Source organism: Protopterus annectens, chromosome 1.part1 (genome assembly GCF_019279795.1).
Source record: "Protopterus annectens isolate FY-2018-M chromosome 1.part1, PAN1.0, whole genome shotgun sequence".
Classification (NCBI taxonomy): Eukaryota; Metazoa; Chordata; order Ceratodontiformes; family Protopteridae; genus Protopterus; species Protopterus annectens.
Window position 1 is genome coordinate 1386492625 of NC_056726.1, and position 19281 is coordinate 1386511905.

The following is a 19281-nucleotide window of genomic DNA, read 5'->3' on the forward strand; positions in this document are numbered from 1 at the left end:
TCACATATACATCATTAAAGGATCCTTTACTATTTAAAGCCCTTTGCTTTGAAAACATCACTGGTAACCTGAACACAGGTGGACATTCAACATTATACTATCAAATTAATATCAATACACCATGAGACGAGACAGCATATCTCAAAAATTACGAAATCTATGGAATCAATTTTCCCCTCTCAGTTAAACTCAGTTTATCAATTCATATGTTCCAAATTAAATGGCTATTTTTGTGGACACTCACAAGTTCCAACATGGGATCAGGAACACCAAGCCCCCTCAATGGTCAACAGGTCTTCATTTTCTTCACCCAAACTATGAACCTATATGATACAGGTAGCAGGAAAGTAAAAAAAAAAAAATCACGACAGACAAAAAATGCCATATTTGTCAAATAAATAGAAGAAGCAGGCAGTTAGAAAAAAAATGAAAGTAAACTGAAAGATGGAAAAGCAAGGAACTGAACTGGATTTAATTCAGACTTCAACAAGAGTGGAGCTGTAACTATGTTTTAACATCTGAAACAGAAATGAACTGAACAGGCATGAAAATTATGAGGCATTATGTAATGTAAACAGCAGCTATCTCTGAAAAAACTAAAAAACAAAAAAATCTTGCTTTTTTCCCACTTTTCTGAGATTTAAAAAAGTTCAGTTACAGGCTTGCTGTTCTTGAACTGTTTGTAAGTTTCTGTGAGGCCATTTTTTGCTTGGGCTAAAGGGAAGTCTCTCTGTTGATCAGTGGCAGTGAAAAACATTGAGCAGCCTGCCTGCCCCTGTGGGAGTGGTTACTGACTTGAAACTGTAGTTTTATTGGCCATTTTGGGTCAATTCCAAAACTCCTTCATCTCCCTCTCTTAAAAAACTCTTTTGCACGGTTTTGCGTGTTTTTGTGCATAGCGCAACAGCGGGCAGCGCCGCCTAATTGGGTTTAAACTATTCCTGGCTCCACAAAGTCTGCTCTTCACTTTTTCCCTTAGAACTGCTCTATCTCTCAATTTAAACACCATATTCTCATTCTAAGGCCCTTCACTGGTCCAATTAAGTAATCCTACAAGTTAGCACTATTAAACCAGAAGCACTACTTACTCTTATACTCTCTACGATTACCCTGTCCTCTATTGGTCTGTCTTAAATTCAGTTTCCCTATTACTCTAGCATGTCCAAAGGTCAGTCAATGGTTTCCTCTCCAGTCCAGCTGGTGAATCTGGGAATTTTGAGGCAATGTTACAACTGTCTCATGTACACGGACAACCCTCTCCTCCTCCAAACAGGTTCAAATATATGTGAGAGATGCAACTATTTAGCCAAACTGGAGGCTGAGCTCTCTCATCTCAAAACTGGTGTAACCAGTCAGGAGGAGAAGGTAACCTCACACAACACAATTCCAGTATCACATATTCCCACCACATCAGTGAACCAAACACATAAATACACAAAAACATACTCGAGGCTCTAAATAAAAATCTACCTAAGCAACAGAGACCTCCAAAGCAGACATCCAAGCAAACGCTACCTCAAAACAAAACACACACAACACATAACCCACAAAGTCAGTGTGCCAAGCAGCCACAGCCCTTAAGGCTGAATAACACACCTGATACTCTTGTTATAGGTGACTCTATTGTCAGACACACTGACGTCCCGCTCACCAGGCTGAATAAAGAGAAGGTCACGGTGAGCTGCCTGTCGGGTGCTAGGATCCAACACATAACGCAAGCACTCAGGTCACTCCAAAACAAATACAAATATGACTCAGTCATTGTACATGCTGGTGTGAATGACCTGAGACGTACCTCCCTGGACTACATGAAAAGAGACATAGAGGAGCTCTCTGATCATGTAGCCCAGGCTGGTATGACCCTGACCTTGAGCAGCATCTTACCCTCACCTAGAATGATGCCACAGTACAAAGACAAAATGATCGATTTTAACAATTGGCTAAAATGTTGGTGTCATTCAAAGGGGATCCAGTGTCTGTCAGCCTGGGATGACATGCTCGACAAGCCACGTTGCTTTGCTAGTAACGGCTTGCACCTGTCACCACTGGGCTTTCGGATATTGGCAAAGGCTCTTGCCACCCCCATAGTGCCTTTTTTAGGCAAGGCTCAAAAGTCAAACCCACCCCCATAGACAGCACAAGGAACAAGAAACTAAGGGTAATGCTGCTAAACGCCAGAAGTCTTAACCTCAAGATGCACGCACTCGAAGCTCTCCTCAGTATGGAGAACATCGATATCTGTGCAGTGACAGAAACCTGGTTCAAGGCTCCAGAGAGCACCCCAGCACTACCAGGCTATACCTCATATCATGCTTTTCGCCCCAAAACCCGGACCGAACCACAAAAGGAGGGGAGTTTCCATATTTATCAAGGATATCCACACCTCCAGGGTAGTGGCATTGCACGGTATCGGAGACCATCCATGTGCAACTAACAGTGGGCAAGACTGCTTTTCAGTTTATAGCATCCTACAGACCACCCTCTCAAAGTCAGGAATCCCACTCGGCTTTCCTGAAAACATTGGAGAACATGAAGATCTCTCCAAACACCATTATATTGGGCGACTTCAACTACCCAAACATTGACTGGGAGCACTACTCAAGCCCCAGCACCTTAGCCCAAAGATTCCTGGAAATTATAAACTCAAATGCTATGGAACAACTAGTCACCACTCCCACAAGAGGGGACAACATACTAGACCTGATCATTACCAACATGGGGACACTATGCTCCACACCAGAAGTATATCCCTCATTGGTAAGATCAGACCATAAATTAATTTCACTGGATGTCCACATCATGACCCCACCCCCAGCCCAGAAAACCACAGTGAAAAACTTCTCAAAAGCGAACTTCTCACTTCTCAAAACCGAAGTGGAATCCTTCAAGGCCCCAGGGCCAGTGGAAACTACGGCCCAAACTGCAGAATCCTATATAAATGCATTCTACGGACATCTCCAGGAATGCATGGATCATGCTATCCCAAACAAAACCAAGACCCAATCACCCAAAGGCAGGCGTCCGGTCTGGTGGACCTCTGCCATAAATAAACTGTACAACAGAAGGAGGAAGCTACTACATGATAGAGCAAAATCCCTAATAGGGAAGGCATCTCTGATCAGTACTAGCAAAAAATTACGATCCCTCATAAAATCCTCCAAGGCCAGCTTCGAGAGAAAAATTGCACAGGACACCAAAGACAATCATAAGGCTTTTTTCAGTTATGTTAGAAACCTGGGATGCAACTCCCAGACTTGTTCTGAGTTGATTCTAAATGACAAAAAATACACTGAACCCACAGACATCGCCAATATCCTGGCAGACAGGATCATTGGAAACCCCCACTCCCAAAAGAGCAAGTATCTATCCCGGCAGAGGGCTGCCTCCCAAACATCTCAGATGCTCAGGTGAAGGCTGCCCTCTCCAAAGCAAAAAAAACACTGCTTCCATGGGACCAGATGGCATCCCAGGTTGCATCCTACATGAACTCCAAGAGGAACTAATCCCTCAAATAAAACAGCTATACAATCTCAGCCTCACTACAGGATATGTGCCCACAGAATGGCGTACAGCAACAGTGGTCCCACTCCACAAAGGTGGAGCCTCTACGGACCCTGGAAACTATCGCCCCATAAGCCTGACTAGCTTAGTCTGCAAGGCTATGGAGAGGATCATCATGGAGCTCATAAACAAAGACATTGAGGACCTACAGACACTAGATCCTACCCAGTTCGGCTTTGTCAAGGGCAGATCCTGCCTTTTGAACCTGGTTGACTGCTCTGAAACAGTCACCAAAGCCATAGATGAAGGGAAGGTAGTCCACACAGCCTATCTGGACCTTGCAAAGGCATTTGGCACAATACCCCACTCGGGCATCATAGATAAGCTATCCAGCTTAAATATAAACCCCTATGTCACAAGATGGGTCGCAATCTGGCTCAAAGACAGAACCCACAGAGTGAGAGTTGCTGGAGCCATGTCAGACTCGAAACCGGTCACAAGTGGCGTCCCACAGGGTTCTGTCCTGGGACCACTCTTGTTCGGTATATACTTTTCCGAGGTACAGGCAACGTGGAGGACTATGGCTCACCAAGTTCGCAGACGACTGCAAACTGGGCGCCATAATCAACTCTCCAGCTGACACAAACATCCTTCAAAAAGGTCTCACAGAGACAGATAACTGGTGCCAGCGCCATGGTTTAAAGCTAAATGCCAAAAAATGTATAGTCATACCCTTTGGCAAAAACAATGTGCCCACAAATTACCACATAGGCGGAAACCCATTAAGTACAGAGAAAGTTATTAGGGACCTGGGGACACAAGTTGATAGCAATCTCTCCTTTGAAAACCACATTGCCAAAGTGGTTAGAAAGACCTTCTACATAGCCCACCACATCACGAAGGGTTTCACATCTAGATCAAGAGAGGTAATCGTGCCCCTTTATTCATCCCTCATCAGGCCCATCATAGAATACAATGCCCCTTTTGGGATGTACCTTACCCGACACCTGCAGCAATTAGAAAGATCCCAAAAGTATCTCACCAAGAGGATCAAGGGTTTCAAACAGATGCCATATGCTGCTCGGTTAAAAAAACTCCAGCTCTACTCAGTTGCATACCGCCTACTTCGAGGCGATCTATGCCTGACATACAAAGCTATGTCAAATCCAGAATTAATGGACATGCTCCACCTCAGTAAATCTAAATCCCTTAGAGCCACACGCTCGAGGGACTTGAACCTCAACACAGAAATAAATAGAACTTGCTGGAGGGACAGGTTCATAACCCAGAGGCTCCCTTCGCTCTGGAAAAGAATTCCAGTTCATATGAGGCAGAGCACCTCACTGAATCTCTTCAAGAGGAATCTCGATAAGTGGATGGGGGATCGTAGGTTTGTCCCAGGGATTACTCCTGTGTCACTATTAGACAGAGGCACAGTAAACTAAACCTTAAAAAGGGCACAGTATATTCAAATCAAGGGGTGGCGCAAGCCATACAGAATCGGGCTAGGCTTATAATTGCCCCAGGGCAGATAGCCTAGTATGAACCTATGAACCAGTGTACACACAAGTTATTTCTGTTTGAAGACACAATCCAAAATGGCATTTGTGTGTTGCAGACAACTCCCCCCCCCCCAACAACCCCTTACTTACTATAATCAACTCCTTATTTGATATAATTAGCTCCGAAATCACCACATCTTGGGTAAAGCTGATTTCCTCCATGTATGAGTAATGAACAGTTTGGTCAAGAATGCTTCATCACACACTCCATCTTTGAATGGGTCAGAGGTGAAAACTTGAATAAGTGCTTAAGTCACATTACCACATTCAGTGAAGAAGGAACACCTTCAAACTTGTGACATTAGGGTGTTCACAGATACTCAGAAAATGTAACTTTGTCTGAGACATTTAATAAGACTTCCTAAGAAATACAAAGAAAATATTAAATCTCTAAATATGCAGCCTAGTTACTTAAATTACTTAACTGCCTGGCATAACTCTTATCTGCCCTTTGCAGAATGTCCCTAAACTTGTATTAGTTTTTTGTATATTTCTCATATAATTTGCAATTTCCTGGCAAATCACTGAGGACTACAGTTCCTAAATAATGACAGACATTTCAGTTTCAGACTTCATAGCCTTTAGGAAACATATGCTAATTCAAAACCTGTTACTGTAGCAAGCTTCTATGTAAATAGAGCAATATTTAAAATCTTTCTTTGATTTTGGGCCTTTGCCCCTCATTATATTTCGGCTTTGACCCTGACTTTTAAGCTAAATGGCTAAGAGCCATGCTGGCCAGAGCCCAGAAGTGAATTTATGTGCCAAAAGGTTACAAAGACTTCAGGTTAGCCACAGTAGCATTAAGTTTTACTGTTTGTAGTTTATGGGGTTATCCAACACTCCAGTAAACTTAATTGCTGATGTACAACATTTAAAGATGCCTGTTGTTGATGTGAAATATAACAGTAAAGTTATTAAGGAATGTTCTCTTATGCTCTCTCATGTCTCATTCTTGTGTTAACTATGTTGGATTATTCTGAAATGTTACCTCAACTTCAAGATGTTTGCTGTAACAGTGAAGTGCTCTAAAGAGCAGTGTGTGAAGGAAGAACGGGCAGATCTCAGCATGGCAGAAACATCTCAGTCTCTTATCACTACACTGCATATCAACACTATCAATAGCAGAAGCCATGACTGAGCAACTGAAATCATACTGAAATATGAAGTCAATGTAAGTAGTATTTTTCTGTTTGTCTTTGTTTTCTGATCATAAATTTTACATGAAATGTTCTAAGAAAGAAGGAAAGAAAAAAAAAACTAAAATTTTAAAAGTCATTAAAGCATCCATTACCTCTTTGTGGCACTGCACCACTGAAATTGATAGATCGATTCTCATTTTTTATGCAAGTTGCATCTCCAGCTAGGTGGTCAGAGGACTGGGATGTATGTTGTAAGTTCATGCCTTGCCCTATTCATTAAAAATAAACAAAACATTCTCAAGCACAGCATTACAAGCAACAAAAAGGCAAAAATAAATAAATACAATAAAAAATAAAAAAGCTTGAAAAATGATGCACATGAAATTATATTCTGTTAAGTATCTGCAGCTGGCAGCCATGTGTTTCCTCACTTACTGCAGCCAGGTATTTTCATCCTTCACACTTTGCTATCTAGTGGTCTATCGTGAGTACTGCACTTTTGAATAAATAAACTCACATTTTTTGAACTCCACTTCCTAATTCAAAACATTTTTCAACATCATCACACAACTACTGATAAACCCGAGCAGAGCCATTTAATACTTCAGTCAAATTACAGTAAGTGCATATCACAGAAGACCATCATCTGAACTAGCTGATGCATGCCACAGCTGATCAAATTACAAGGACCCCACATCTAGCCCTTTCACTATTATTCTCAGGCTATGCATGTTCCTATTTACAGTAATGAATGGCTAATTAGTAAACCAAAAATCAGTCGAATTACCTTAGCAGGAAAATGATGTGGTGCTACTATGACAGTCACTCAACAGGCTGTATAAATACAGAAGAGATGTCCACGGCCCCTTGTAAACTTACATATATGTTCACAGGTTGCTACTAGGCTACTGATCCAGAAGACCATTAGTAGCCTAGCCACAATGCTTCAGATCATATGGTACCCATCTACATGACTAACATAACTAATTTATACCTAATTTCGACTGCTTTCAACAAATAGGGCTTGAGGGACATACCTTGGGTATACTTATGATTGCCCATCCATTTGTCCATGATACGCTTAAAGAGGGTCAAGAATCTACTTTGCTTTATATCCAATTAAGTCTATTCCATAGAAAGGGGATTCTTTAGGATATCTATCTTGCCAGCAGATTCTATTTATGTTTTGTTGGAAGTTAAAATTTCCTGAGTAAGTGTTGTGAGTGTTATTAGTTTTTCGGATATGCAAGAGTTACATGACACTGGATCCTTCGAGGCTCTGTAAGCTACACAGAGGTCACCTTTCAACAGTCTCTAGGAAACAGACAAGAGAGTTTGTGCTTTAGGGTGGTCTGGATAGTTCAAGGAAGACATGCCATTGATTATTTTAGTGAGGAAATGCTTGGGTCTCTCAAGATGGGTCATATGCTTAGACAGGTACATACCAAAGGTGCACTTCTACTCCATTATGGTCTGATGAGGAAGGAATAGAGTGGGATGATAACTTTCTAAGATATGAAAGAAATATTTCTGACAATTAGTCTAGCAAGGTAAAAGGATTTTGTAACAAACAGGGACTACATTGTGATCAAAGGATAGTTCATTGCCAACGAAAGTACCCAGGTCCCTAATGGCTGAGTCAACTTTTACAAGTGTTAGCAGCATATGGGTCTAGTTTTGCCAAAAGACATATTGCTGCTTTTTATTGGCATTAGTTTTAGGCCATGGTCTAGGCACCACTTATTAGTGCATGTTAGCTCCTCCTACAGTAACTAGAAGTCAGATGGGGAATTAATGACAGTTCCAAGCTTGCAGTCATCTGCAAACTTAATCCACAGACCCTTGACATCAGCCTTGATATCAAAGTAAGTACCAAACAGAAGTGGTCCTAGGGCTTTAACCTGAGGAACACAACTGAACATCACTGGTAACTAGTGTTTTTGAAGACAGTGTGCCTCCCACACTTACAAACTGGGTTTTGTCTGTTAGCCAGTTTGCTATCCAGTGGATGACATAGGAGTTTATATTTACTTTGATTTGATTATTGATAATGCCAGAATGTGGGACGGTATCAAACACCTTGGTCAGGTCCAGGTAGGCAGTGCATGAATGAAAATGTCTGAGACTAATGCGTCAGTGACATGTTCAAAGAAGCCCACCAGCTTCAGGAGGCAGGATCTGCCTTTAACAAAAGTGAAACTGACTTGGTTCAAGGGCTTATAGATTGTCTATGTCCTTGGTATAAGTCCCATAATGATACAGTCCATTGTTTTGCAGATAAAGCTGGTGATGCTTATAGTCTATAGTTTCCAGGATCAGTAGTGGATTCCCCCTTCTGAAGCAGGACTACCACCTCAGTTCTATGTTCCTCTGGCATGAATCCAGTGGAAGCTGATGTTAAATAGGCCTAGTAATATGTCTATCAGATAGTGTATGGCATTCACAAGAAAACAACCTGGCACCTTATCGGGACTCATGCAGCAAGTGTTTTGGCATTCAGGACCTGCTGAGAGGTGATCAGAAGGGTTGGTATGGATGTACTAATAAGTTTGGGAATGGTAAGAGGAGACAGAGGAGTACTGTTAAAAAAACTGAATTTAACTGCTAATATGTTGGCAATGTCCTCTGGGGAAGAGTAAGTGATGTTGTTATGTATTAGTTCTGAGCACTGCTGGGCATTACCTCTAAGGTTTTTGAAACAGCTGAAAAAGGCTTTGTGATTGTCCTTAGCAGAAGTATTACATTTGCTTGTACAGGCTATGAATTTCTTTCTCTTACTGTATAGTTTTGTATACTAGAGTTCCACCATAGTGGTTTATTCCTGAATTTGGCATAGTATTTAAGCTTTCTGGGGACAGATGACTCAATATATACTTCACAGTGGGCAGAGAAGTTATCCATAAATGTAGCAGCATGTGAAATGGAGTCACTGAGGTGACAAGGGGGCTTAAATTTTATCAGATGACAAGCTAACTGGATTAGATCTGCCTTAGAGTGATCACTAAAGACACATGGGTTTTGTGTTGTCTTTACCTACAAAGTGAGTGTTACTGAACAGTGGTCAGATATGACCAGTGATGTGGTAACTGTAAGTGCTCACCATAGGGTGGCAATATTGATGAGACTAAGGTTCAATATTTTTGAACCTCTACCTGGGATTTAAGCCACTTAGTCTTTCTTTGTGTGCATTTACTTGAGAGGGTGTAGGTTTCCCAGTTAACAGAAGACTCGCTGAAGTCTCCAAAGAGAATGGTGTCAAGCTTGGTAAGGAGCATCATGTGCTGCAGGTGACAAGGAGGGCATACATTAGTTGGCTGTCATATGATGTAGAGTTCGATTTACCATGAAAAGGATATGGAAAAGTTCAAGGTAATTTTTTAAGGGTCTAGAGAGGAGATTGCTTCTTAGGAACATATACATGCCCCCTTAAATAAGACTATAATTTCACTGGGTGTTGGCATAGTGGTTAAGGTGTTTACCTCACAGACACAATATACAGGGTTTGATTCACACCATTGATCACTATCTGGTTAGTGGCTGGGCATGTAATAGTCTGCAAACTGATTGCCTTGTATTAACCTAAGAAGTATAAATTTCCACTATGACTTAAAGAGCAGAAGACAGTGAAACTCTGCAATCTGGGGATGCTATAACTGTACTGGCACCTCGTTTCACTAACTAAGCAACTTCTTGTTTAGGTCGATAGCATTGCAGTGTTACCTTTATACAGCTTTGATTTTGATTGGTTATCTACACAACTGAAAGAGACTGACCTTGTCTAAAGAAGGCACTACAGGGAGGAAAAGGTCCTAGCCAATATATGGAAACCATGAGGATACAAGTGCAGGCCACTTCTGTGTCAAAGCAACCAGGGTTATTGACAATTGCCTCACAGGCTGATATATATCACATCCCCTTAGAATGACACCAATAGCTAAGCCGATAATTAAAGTCAGTTACCTTTTCTTTCTATTGTGGCATTGTTCTTAGAAATGGTATGGCACTGCTCAGTACTAGTTTCACACCAATTTCAGATGTACATTCTGAGAGTTCCATCATGTCCTTCTTCATATGATCTTCCACATGCACAATGACCATGTCATATGCATACTTAGGCTAAGAGACATGAGTGATATTGTGACACTGCAGATCCTGGCACCTGAGATGCAGCTGTCTCTGCTCAGCCAGGAAAGTGGTACGTCTGTGTGTCTGACTATGGAGTCTCCTATGACTAAGACATTATCATATGTACTGTCTCTGCCTTTCTGTGTTAAGGGTTTTGGCCTGTCAGTTGAGGACCCCTTTTTGTCGTTACGTTTTCTGTATTGTCTGTGTATGCTGTTAACCTGTAAGTGTGATACTGCGTGTTTTGTGTACCATACCTTTTTATGGGAGTTTATAGTAAGAATCGCATATTTGCCTCAAACAAGAGAAAAAGTAGTGGAATTACCTTAGTAGGAAAAGCCTGAAGGATTAGTATGATAATCATTCAACAGCCTGCATATAAACAGCACAGGCAGGCACAGCCTCTTGAAAATGTACTCATGTTCTTCTTATCAAAGGGGAAACCACTGGATTTGCCGTAGTAGAAAAAGGGTGTTTTACTGGCCCAGTATTTAAAAGTTGCCACTCAAACTTTTGAAAATCGCTCTTCTTCTTCTTTAAAGTTCTTTTAGCAGAGTGATAAGCCCCCTGCACTCCCACACCCCCCAAACTTATACAGACCAACTCCGAGTTTCCCATACCTTGGAAAAAGGGAATACTCAGAGAAATGGCATCTCAGACTTAGTATATGTAAGACCAAGCTTTCGGCCATTCAGTCTCCACATTTTGGAACGCATTCTAGCAGCAGACAATTCAAATGGTTACCTGTTTTACTGCTATGAGATGCACTAATAAGGCTGTATGCAAACAACTCTATTTTCTATAAATGAAAAATGGGGCTCACAAGTTTACAAAAAATACTCTTTTCTTACCTCATGGTTAACCATGAATGTTTCTCTCTGCTTGTTGTTCTCCCCTTTCCTACTTTTCTATCTGCATAATTTTCTCCCCATTTACATGATGAACGGGTTATCGCTTTTGAGGTGCTCATCCACAACAGTCTAGCTGATGGCAGATATGTTGCCCTTTCTGTGCTAGATAAGCATGACATACAGCTATGTGACACTACACTGCGCCTATGAGAGTGCACTGACTTGGCCAAACTTCCCTGCCGTCCTTGTGACATATGTTATCCTATTATAACACTGCTCTGGACATCAAGTAGCCAAGTGCTGTTTCTCTCATTAATACTAAACTTCTCTTTATGTGGTCCTTCGTTGACCTGCTAGTGTTAAACAATGCCGTTTACATTTCTGATTGACTATGTGGCTCTTTGCTGAGAACATCCCAAAATAATCAGTGCTGCACAGATACACAGTGATTGGCTACGCATCCCAGTCATTTCACCCAAAAACATGCTTATGTTCTCTAAACACATTTTGATACTGTTGTCAGTTTTCAACCCTGACTCCAAACTTCAAATACAGATATTTTTTGTGGGTGAGGAACTCCGTTAATGGGAAAACTTCCCAGTCAGTGAACAACATAAAACCTGTGGAATGCAGAAAGACAGAAGGTCTTCATTTTCACAATAACCAGTCTCATTTTGCACATGACACGTATTTCAAAGATTACTGAACACCACCTGGAAAGGAAAGAAATACTGAACACTGACGCATGTCCAGTGCAATTATTATCATTATTAACATAATAATCCATGAATCCGCGGTGGTGCAGCGGTAGCGTTGTTGCCTCACAGCAAGAGGTTCTCCTGTTAGATAACAGCTAGTGTGCAGGGACTGCCTTGTGTGTGGAATCTGCATGTCTTCCCCACAGGTCGAGTGGCATTCCAAAAGACATGCGTGAATGGGTGTGCCTTCGTTGAAGGTTGGGCGTCGAGCTGGCAACTCGGCACTGTGAAAATCTACTGCCAATCATTAGCGGACCGGAGTTCCACTGTGGCGACCCCTAACCAGGAAAAGCCGAAAAACACCAACAACATTAACATCTAATGGTTAAGGTATTTGCCTTACAAACACAAGGTACAGGGTTTGAATCTCACAGGGGATAACTGACTAGGCTTAAAATGACTCACAAGGGCAGTTAGCCTAGTACTAATCTATGAACCTATGAACATAATAATCCATGTGATGTGCAAAGGTCTGGAAATGGTGGCTGTCATAAATCATCTATACATTACATAAGAAACAGCACTAAACAAAACATGAAGAAACATTACTATATGAAGAAACAACCCATGCTTTCAGTTTGAGACGACTACATTTTAAAAACATATTTTCTCTCTCCAGGGTATCAGGCTGAATTAGTGCTGTCATTTTTTTTTTTTTTTTTTTTGGCGTGAGGGCGATGAGCTCTATAAGGGTGTATGGAGGGCACAGTCATACACAGAATGATAAACATACATTGCTTTATTTATCAGAATGCTAATTTTAGTTCCAGCCTTAACAAATTCTTTCTCAATGGACTGAAGTAGATCATGTGGCTTTAGTACTTAACTGGTCAAAATCAGTTTTATTTTTGTTTCTGATAAATCCTGGTAATCATATTTTTTTTAATCAAAGTCTGTATTAGATGTCTAAAGACAGCAGTAGGAATATTCATGGAGGCTATTCCCAAATAAAGTACTGTAGGTCAACACAGGTCAGATGAACTGCGCATCAGGAGTTTCAAAAGGCTGCTGTCAAAGGATTAGGAACAATACTAGCAAGATAACTCAGTATTTTGTAATATCAGCGCAGTCAGCTGTCCAGTGCAATTCTTACTGGATGCAAGCAAACAATATGACTTCTAGAATCACAGATAAAAAGAAACAGTGAGGTCACCATACAAAAGATTAAAAACATGCTTTAATAACTAATAAAAAACATTCAGATAAGCACTTTCGGTACACACCTTCATCAGATCTACTAAAACACAGCACAATTTCACAATTTAAACTAAACAACAACCAATCAATGTAAAACTTTCACCCTCTGCCCCCTCAAAATAGGTTTAAGGGGGGGCAGTTCTATTTAAGCCTGGTGGCTTATCAGCTTGCAAGTCTGCTATCCAAGTAACTTCAGCTATTTATTTATTTTACTTATTTATTTAACATTTGTTTACCGGGAATGTCCGACTGGACACAGGTCCTTTTTCAGCAGAGGCCCGGGGAGAAAAGCTCCATGAATAATAGTAAATTTTCATGCACATATTACAATAATCAATAAAGTATAAAGTAAACAAAATGTAGTATACATAAGAACATACAAATTTGTTACATCTTGACAGCAAAACCTGGACTTTGAACATAGCTAGAACTATTTGTAGGGAGGACTTATGTCAAGATATAATGTTAAGACAGGTCGGTAGGAACAAAGGATTAAACACCGGGGAGAAGTTGGATATGTTTTGTGTATACTGTGATGTATCAAAGCACTCATGAGGGGTTAGTACAGGAACATAGCCACTTATTTTTTAGATAAGCTTTAAGTGATGGCTTAAAGTGTTTAGTGGATGAGATTGAGAGAATGGAGTTAAGTAGGGAGTTCTATATATGAGATATATAGTTGGAAAATAAAGATTCTCCTGCAGTGTTGTTGGCCATGGAGATGGTGAGTAAGTTCTTGTTGTTAGAGCTAAGTAGTCTGCTGGAACTGTAAGGAAGGATGAGATTTTGCAGTGCAGTGGTTCTAGATGGTTGTGCTACAATTTTGTGAGTTACAGAGAGCTGGTTGTAAAGAATAATGTTGGGAAGCTCAAGCCAGTCTAGTATCCTTAAAGCTGTACAGTGATGTGTTCTATATGGGCATTCAGATGCAAACTTAGCAATTTTATTATAACATGCTTCGAGCTTAGATAAGTCAGTTTTCCTTAGATTAGTTTAACTTGGAGAGGCATGTAGCAGAGTGGAGAGCAGATGGGTTTGTGCTAATGTAATTTTGGCCATTGTGGTCAGGAACCTTTTGTACCTATATAGACATCCAAGTTTCCTATGGACTTTTTTAATAGTTAGGGAGACATGCAAGTCAAATTTTAAGGTATTGTTTATTTCCACTCCAAGAAGCTTTGTATGTGTTGTTGGGGAGATCATAGTATTGCCTTTGGCTATTATATTAAATGGGTGACATGAGATAGATGTCTTGTTAGTTTGGAAGAGTAATAATTTAGTTTTGTTTGGGTTTAGGATTAGATGGACATTGGCTAACCATGTTCAACAGAAGTTAAAGATTACTGTGTTTCAGAATGAAGAGCTGATAGAGAAGTGGCAGCACAGATAAGTGTTGAATCATCTGCATACTGTATTATAGAACCATGTGGAGTAGCTGTGTGTAGATTATTAGTAAAGAGGGAGAAAAGGAGAGGGCCAAAGATAGATCCTTGGGGGACACCAATGGATAAAGGAGGGCATGGAGATAGATCACCCTGCCATAGAACAGATTGTCGATGGCCAGATAAATAGTTAAGAAACCATGCTGTGGCAGATGGTGAGAAGGATAGTTCAGTTAGTACATCTACTAGTTTGGAATGGGAGACCATATCAAAAGCTTTTGATAGGTCTAGAAAGATGGCAGATACAAAGTTGTTGTTATTCCTGTGATGGTTTACGGTATTAGTGAAGGATAAGAGAGCTGTAGTGGCACTATGTGATGGGCGAAACCCATGCTGAGTGTTTGCAGGAAGGTTATTTGTTATTAAGAATTTCATGACCTGGAGATGAATACACCTTAGAAAGAGGTGTTTTGTTTATTAAATCCCCCCCTCTCACATTAAAAGTAATTTTTTTTGTAACACCATAAATTCAAAACTATGAGTGGGGTGAAATTGTACATGCTTAGCTAGGGCATTATTTAAATTCCCTTTTCGTATATCCCTAGCATGTCAAAGTATCTTTTCTTTAAAGAATCTGTTAGTTTTACCTACATAAAAATATATGCGTTGTTTGCAAATAGCAATGTATATCAGATTCTTAGTATTACAATCAGCATAGGAATGCAAAACAAAAATGCTATTAAAAATAGGGTCTAAAACATTCTCTTTCTTAATTAAATGACAGGCTTTACAATGTCCACAAGGGAACGTACCAACTTGTTTGCCTTTATATGGTATCATATATATATATATATATATATATATATATATATATATATATATATATATTATGTTTATTAGTATTATTACTATTACAGAACCTTTGCTTCAAGTTCCTATTATTTCTAAATAAAAATAATTAGGTTGCTCCCCTACTATATCCTTAAATTTCCCATCTATTGTTAGTAGCCTCCAGTTGTTTCTAATAATTTTACATACTTCATCTATATCACTAGTATAAGTCAATGTTACTTTCGTATATTTAGTCCTATTCTCATCCTTATTTTTATTATTTTTAACTCTACTTTGTGGACCTTTTCTGTTCTTATAATGGTTGGAGAAATATGGGATACCCCTCATAGCTCTTATTTCATCTTCAGACTTCCAACCTATTAACTTCTCTATCTTTATAGCCTCTGTCTATAAACTGTTGTGTTAACATATCCAAGGACTTCTTAAACTCATCTTCAGACGTACACAACCTTGATGTTTTTATTAGTTGCCCCCTCATAACATTCTGATAAATGTAACTCAGGTGCATACTATTTCTGTGCAATGGTTTATCCTTCCAACATGATGTTCTGTATAATTTCATTGCTAACCTCTCATTTTCATCATAAGTGTGTATCTAAAAAATCATTTTTTTCATATGATACTTCCAGAGTAAACTTAAGAAAGGTGGTAGCTCCTTCTATATATATGAGGAAATTGTTTAACTAATCCTCTGTACCATGCCACAGCATAAATATGTTGTCCACAAATCAGTTATAATATTCAATATATTTATAATAATCAAAAAACTGGAGAACCCAAAAGTAAGCTGTGCAGAGACACGGAGACACCTGCAAGTAAAACCACAAACAGTTTATTGTAGTTGTAAGCGCTTTCACACCCTTCGGTGCTTCATCAGACAATGTTACACAGATAAAACCACATCCAATAAATCCATATAAATTGAAATGGACCAATAGAAATCCAAGCATCATTAAAACTTAATTAAAATTTAAAGAGACACGTAAGAAAATGAAAATACAAAATACCTGAAGAACATTGACCAGCATTAAAGTAATACAATCGTATATAATCACTTCTTCGGCAACTTATGTGCCTTACGTGCTGGCTTAATGGATACAGTATCATTAAGACCGGAGCCTAAATGTGCTCCAAGTCTAAATATCTACTTCATTTCTGCTGTATCAGTAATGGCATAAATATCTCCTAGCCTTATGTTACTATATATCACTTGTAGAACCTGATATGAAAAGGAATGTGTTAAACCTTGTGTCACAGAATGTTTTGCTAAGGCACTATACAGTAATTCTTTCCTTGTACAATAGGCATGATCCCTTATTTGTTCGCGAAGCCTTCTATTCATTTTTCCAACATAGAATTTAGGACATGTCTTGCATTGGGCCAAATAAATAATGTTTTTAGTGTTGCAATCAGCCTGCACATTCAATTTCCATACCCGTTTGGAATCAGGATATATGAAATGCCCACTCTCATTGATAAACTCACAAAAGTTACAACCATTACATCTCATAGCGCCTCTACATGGGGACTGTTGAAATTGCTTATTAGTGGAGTAGCATAGAAATTGTTTGAGTGTATTCTTGTTTTTATATACCACTCTTGATAACCTGTTTTTGGTTTTCCTTGCCAGTGTCTCTGCACAGCTTACTTTTGGGTTCTCCAGTTTTTTGCTTATTACTGTGCAGTTCATCACTGAATACTCTCTTTCTTTGTATATTTATAATAATGATTAACCTGAGATAGGACCAAATGTCCTTCCCAGTATGCCAACACTAGGTTGGCATAACTTTTAGTTATGTACTTACCATAACTTTAGATGTTTGGGATCCATCTCGCCTACATTCAATACTAATGGGCTCGGAGCTGATCCCTCGGCTCCGACTCGGCACGCTATGCTATAGAGCGAGGCCTCTTATTGGCTGAGCTATTTCTTATCCCAGGATGCACCACCACTAATTCCCCAGATCTTGTTTGTCCGCATTCATGCACACATGCACAACTTGTTTATATAACACTGTTAGATGTTTCAAGATGAAACAACAGGATTCGGACCTTCTGATATCCTCTGATCTCCAAGGAAGGGGGAAGGAGGGTGGGTTATTAATGTGGCGAGATGGATCCCAAACATCTAAAGTTATGGTAAGTACATAACTAAAAGATGTTATGTGATCCTATCTCGCCTACATTCAATACTGATGGGACAGCGTCCCTAGCACCTAAATCCTGGGTGGCTCATTGTAAAACACTCCTGAGCACTGTGGAACCAAATGAAGCTCATCCTCTAGATGCCACATCCAATTTGTAGTGGGAAATGAAAGAGTGCGGGGAAGACCATGTAGCCGCAGCACAAATGTCACTAATGGCAAGCTTAGAATGAAATGCTATCAAAGTAGCCATAGCCCTTGTAGAATGAGCTTTGACAGAGGTGGTAAGCTCTTTGTTAGAATAAGAATAAGCTTGAGTAATACAGTCCCTGATCCATTTGGCAATAGTGACCTTTGTGACGGCTTTGCCCAATTTATTGTCTGCAAAGGATACAAACAACTGATCTGTTTTCCTTGTTTGTTTGGTCCTATCTAAATAAAAACGCAACTGCCTGTGGACATCCAATGTGTGGAATATGAATTCCGCTTTGTTAGAATACTTCGGAAAGAAGACTTGAAGTTCTAATGATTGCTGTAGGCAGAAACTGGAACAGACTTTAGGGACAAAGGAAGGATATGGCCTGAGAGATACTCTGTCTTTGTGAAAAACCAAGTACGGAGGTTTTACAGACAAAGCTTGAAGCTCTGAAAAGTACAGTTTTGTACCTACCATAAATGTAGATGTTCGAAGATCCACATTGCTGCAGTCCTAACACTTGGGTAGTCCGCTGTCCCAGTCGGCCCGAATACCAAAGTATATGGCTGACGTCGGTCAAGGCGCATTAGTCTGACGTCAGGACGTCAGGGTACAAATGCGCATGACCGACGTCATATCCTCAGTCTTTTCTTGCCCCAGATGTCAGAAGACCCTAAAAGATAAGGCCAAAACCAAAAACACCAAACACTCCTGTACCAAATATATATACAATATATACAAATTTACAAAGTACAACCCCACCCACACAACCACCCCTAAACACAGAGGGAAGGAGGGAGGTAATTGGACTGCAGCAATGTGGATCTTGAACATCTACATTTATGGTAGGTACAAAACTGTACTATGTTCTTCATCCCACATTGCTGCAGTCCTAACACTTGGGTAGAATCCCAAAGCAGAGGTAAGGGAGGCTGGCAAATCATAAAGAAGCAGGAGCTGTCAACATGCCCTGCAAAATAGCCGTGGCAAAACCAGCCCTAGATTTAGAGTAGAGAGGCAGGTGGTAATGCTTAGAGAAAGTATGCACTGAACTCCAAGTAGCTGCCTCCAAAATATCCTTAGTTGCCACCCCCCTTAGAAATGCTGTTGAAGTGGCAGTGGCCCTAGTGGAATGAGGCCTAATCCCAGCTGGAATCTCCTTGCCATGATGGGAATAACAGAATGCAATGCAAAACCCAATCCACTTAGAAATAGTTTGTTTTGACACAGGCTTGCCCTGAGAACTCAAAGCAAAAGAAACAAACAACTGCTGAGACTGCCTAAAATCCTTAGTCCTGCTTAAATAATAACGCAACTGCCTGTGTACATCTAAAGTGTGCAAAATCTTTTCCCCTTATTTTGGGGATCTGCATAAAAAGTAGGCAAATGAATAGTTTGGTTTAAAGCCACACTAGAAACCACCTTAGGCATAAAGGAAGGATTAGTACGTAATGATACCCTATCCTTATGGAAAATCAAAAAGGCTCAACCGCCATAAGGGCCTGCAATTCAGAAACCCTTCTTGCAGAAGTAATGGCCAACAAAAAGCAGTCTTCCATGACAAATATTTA

The 19281-nt window shown here is 40.1% G+C and overlaps 1 protein-coding gene across 1 annotated transcript in view; it reads right to left on the bottom strand.

Moving 5' to 3' along the window:
- LOC122816286 (nuclear receptor coactivator 7-like) overlaps positions 1 to 19281 on the bottom strand; it is a 1918671-nt gene that overhangs the window by 855563 nt on the left and 1043827 nt on the right. The window contains exon 4 of the mRNA XM_044089024.1: positions 6358 to 6474. Coding sequence (XP_043944959.1) covers positions 6358 to 6474 — 117 coding nt within the window. The remainder of the gene's footprint in view (positions 1 to 6357; positions 6475 to 19281) is intronic.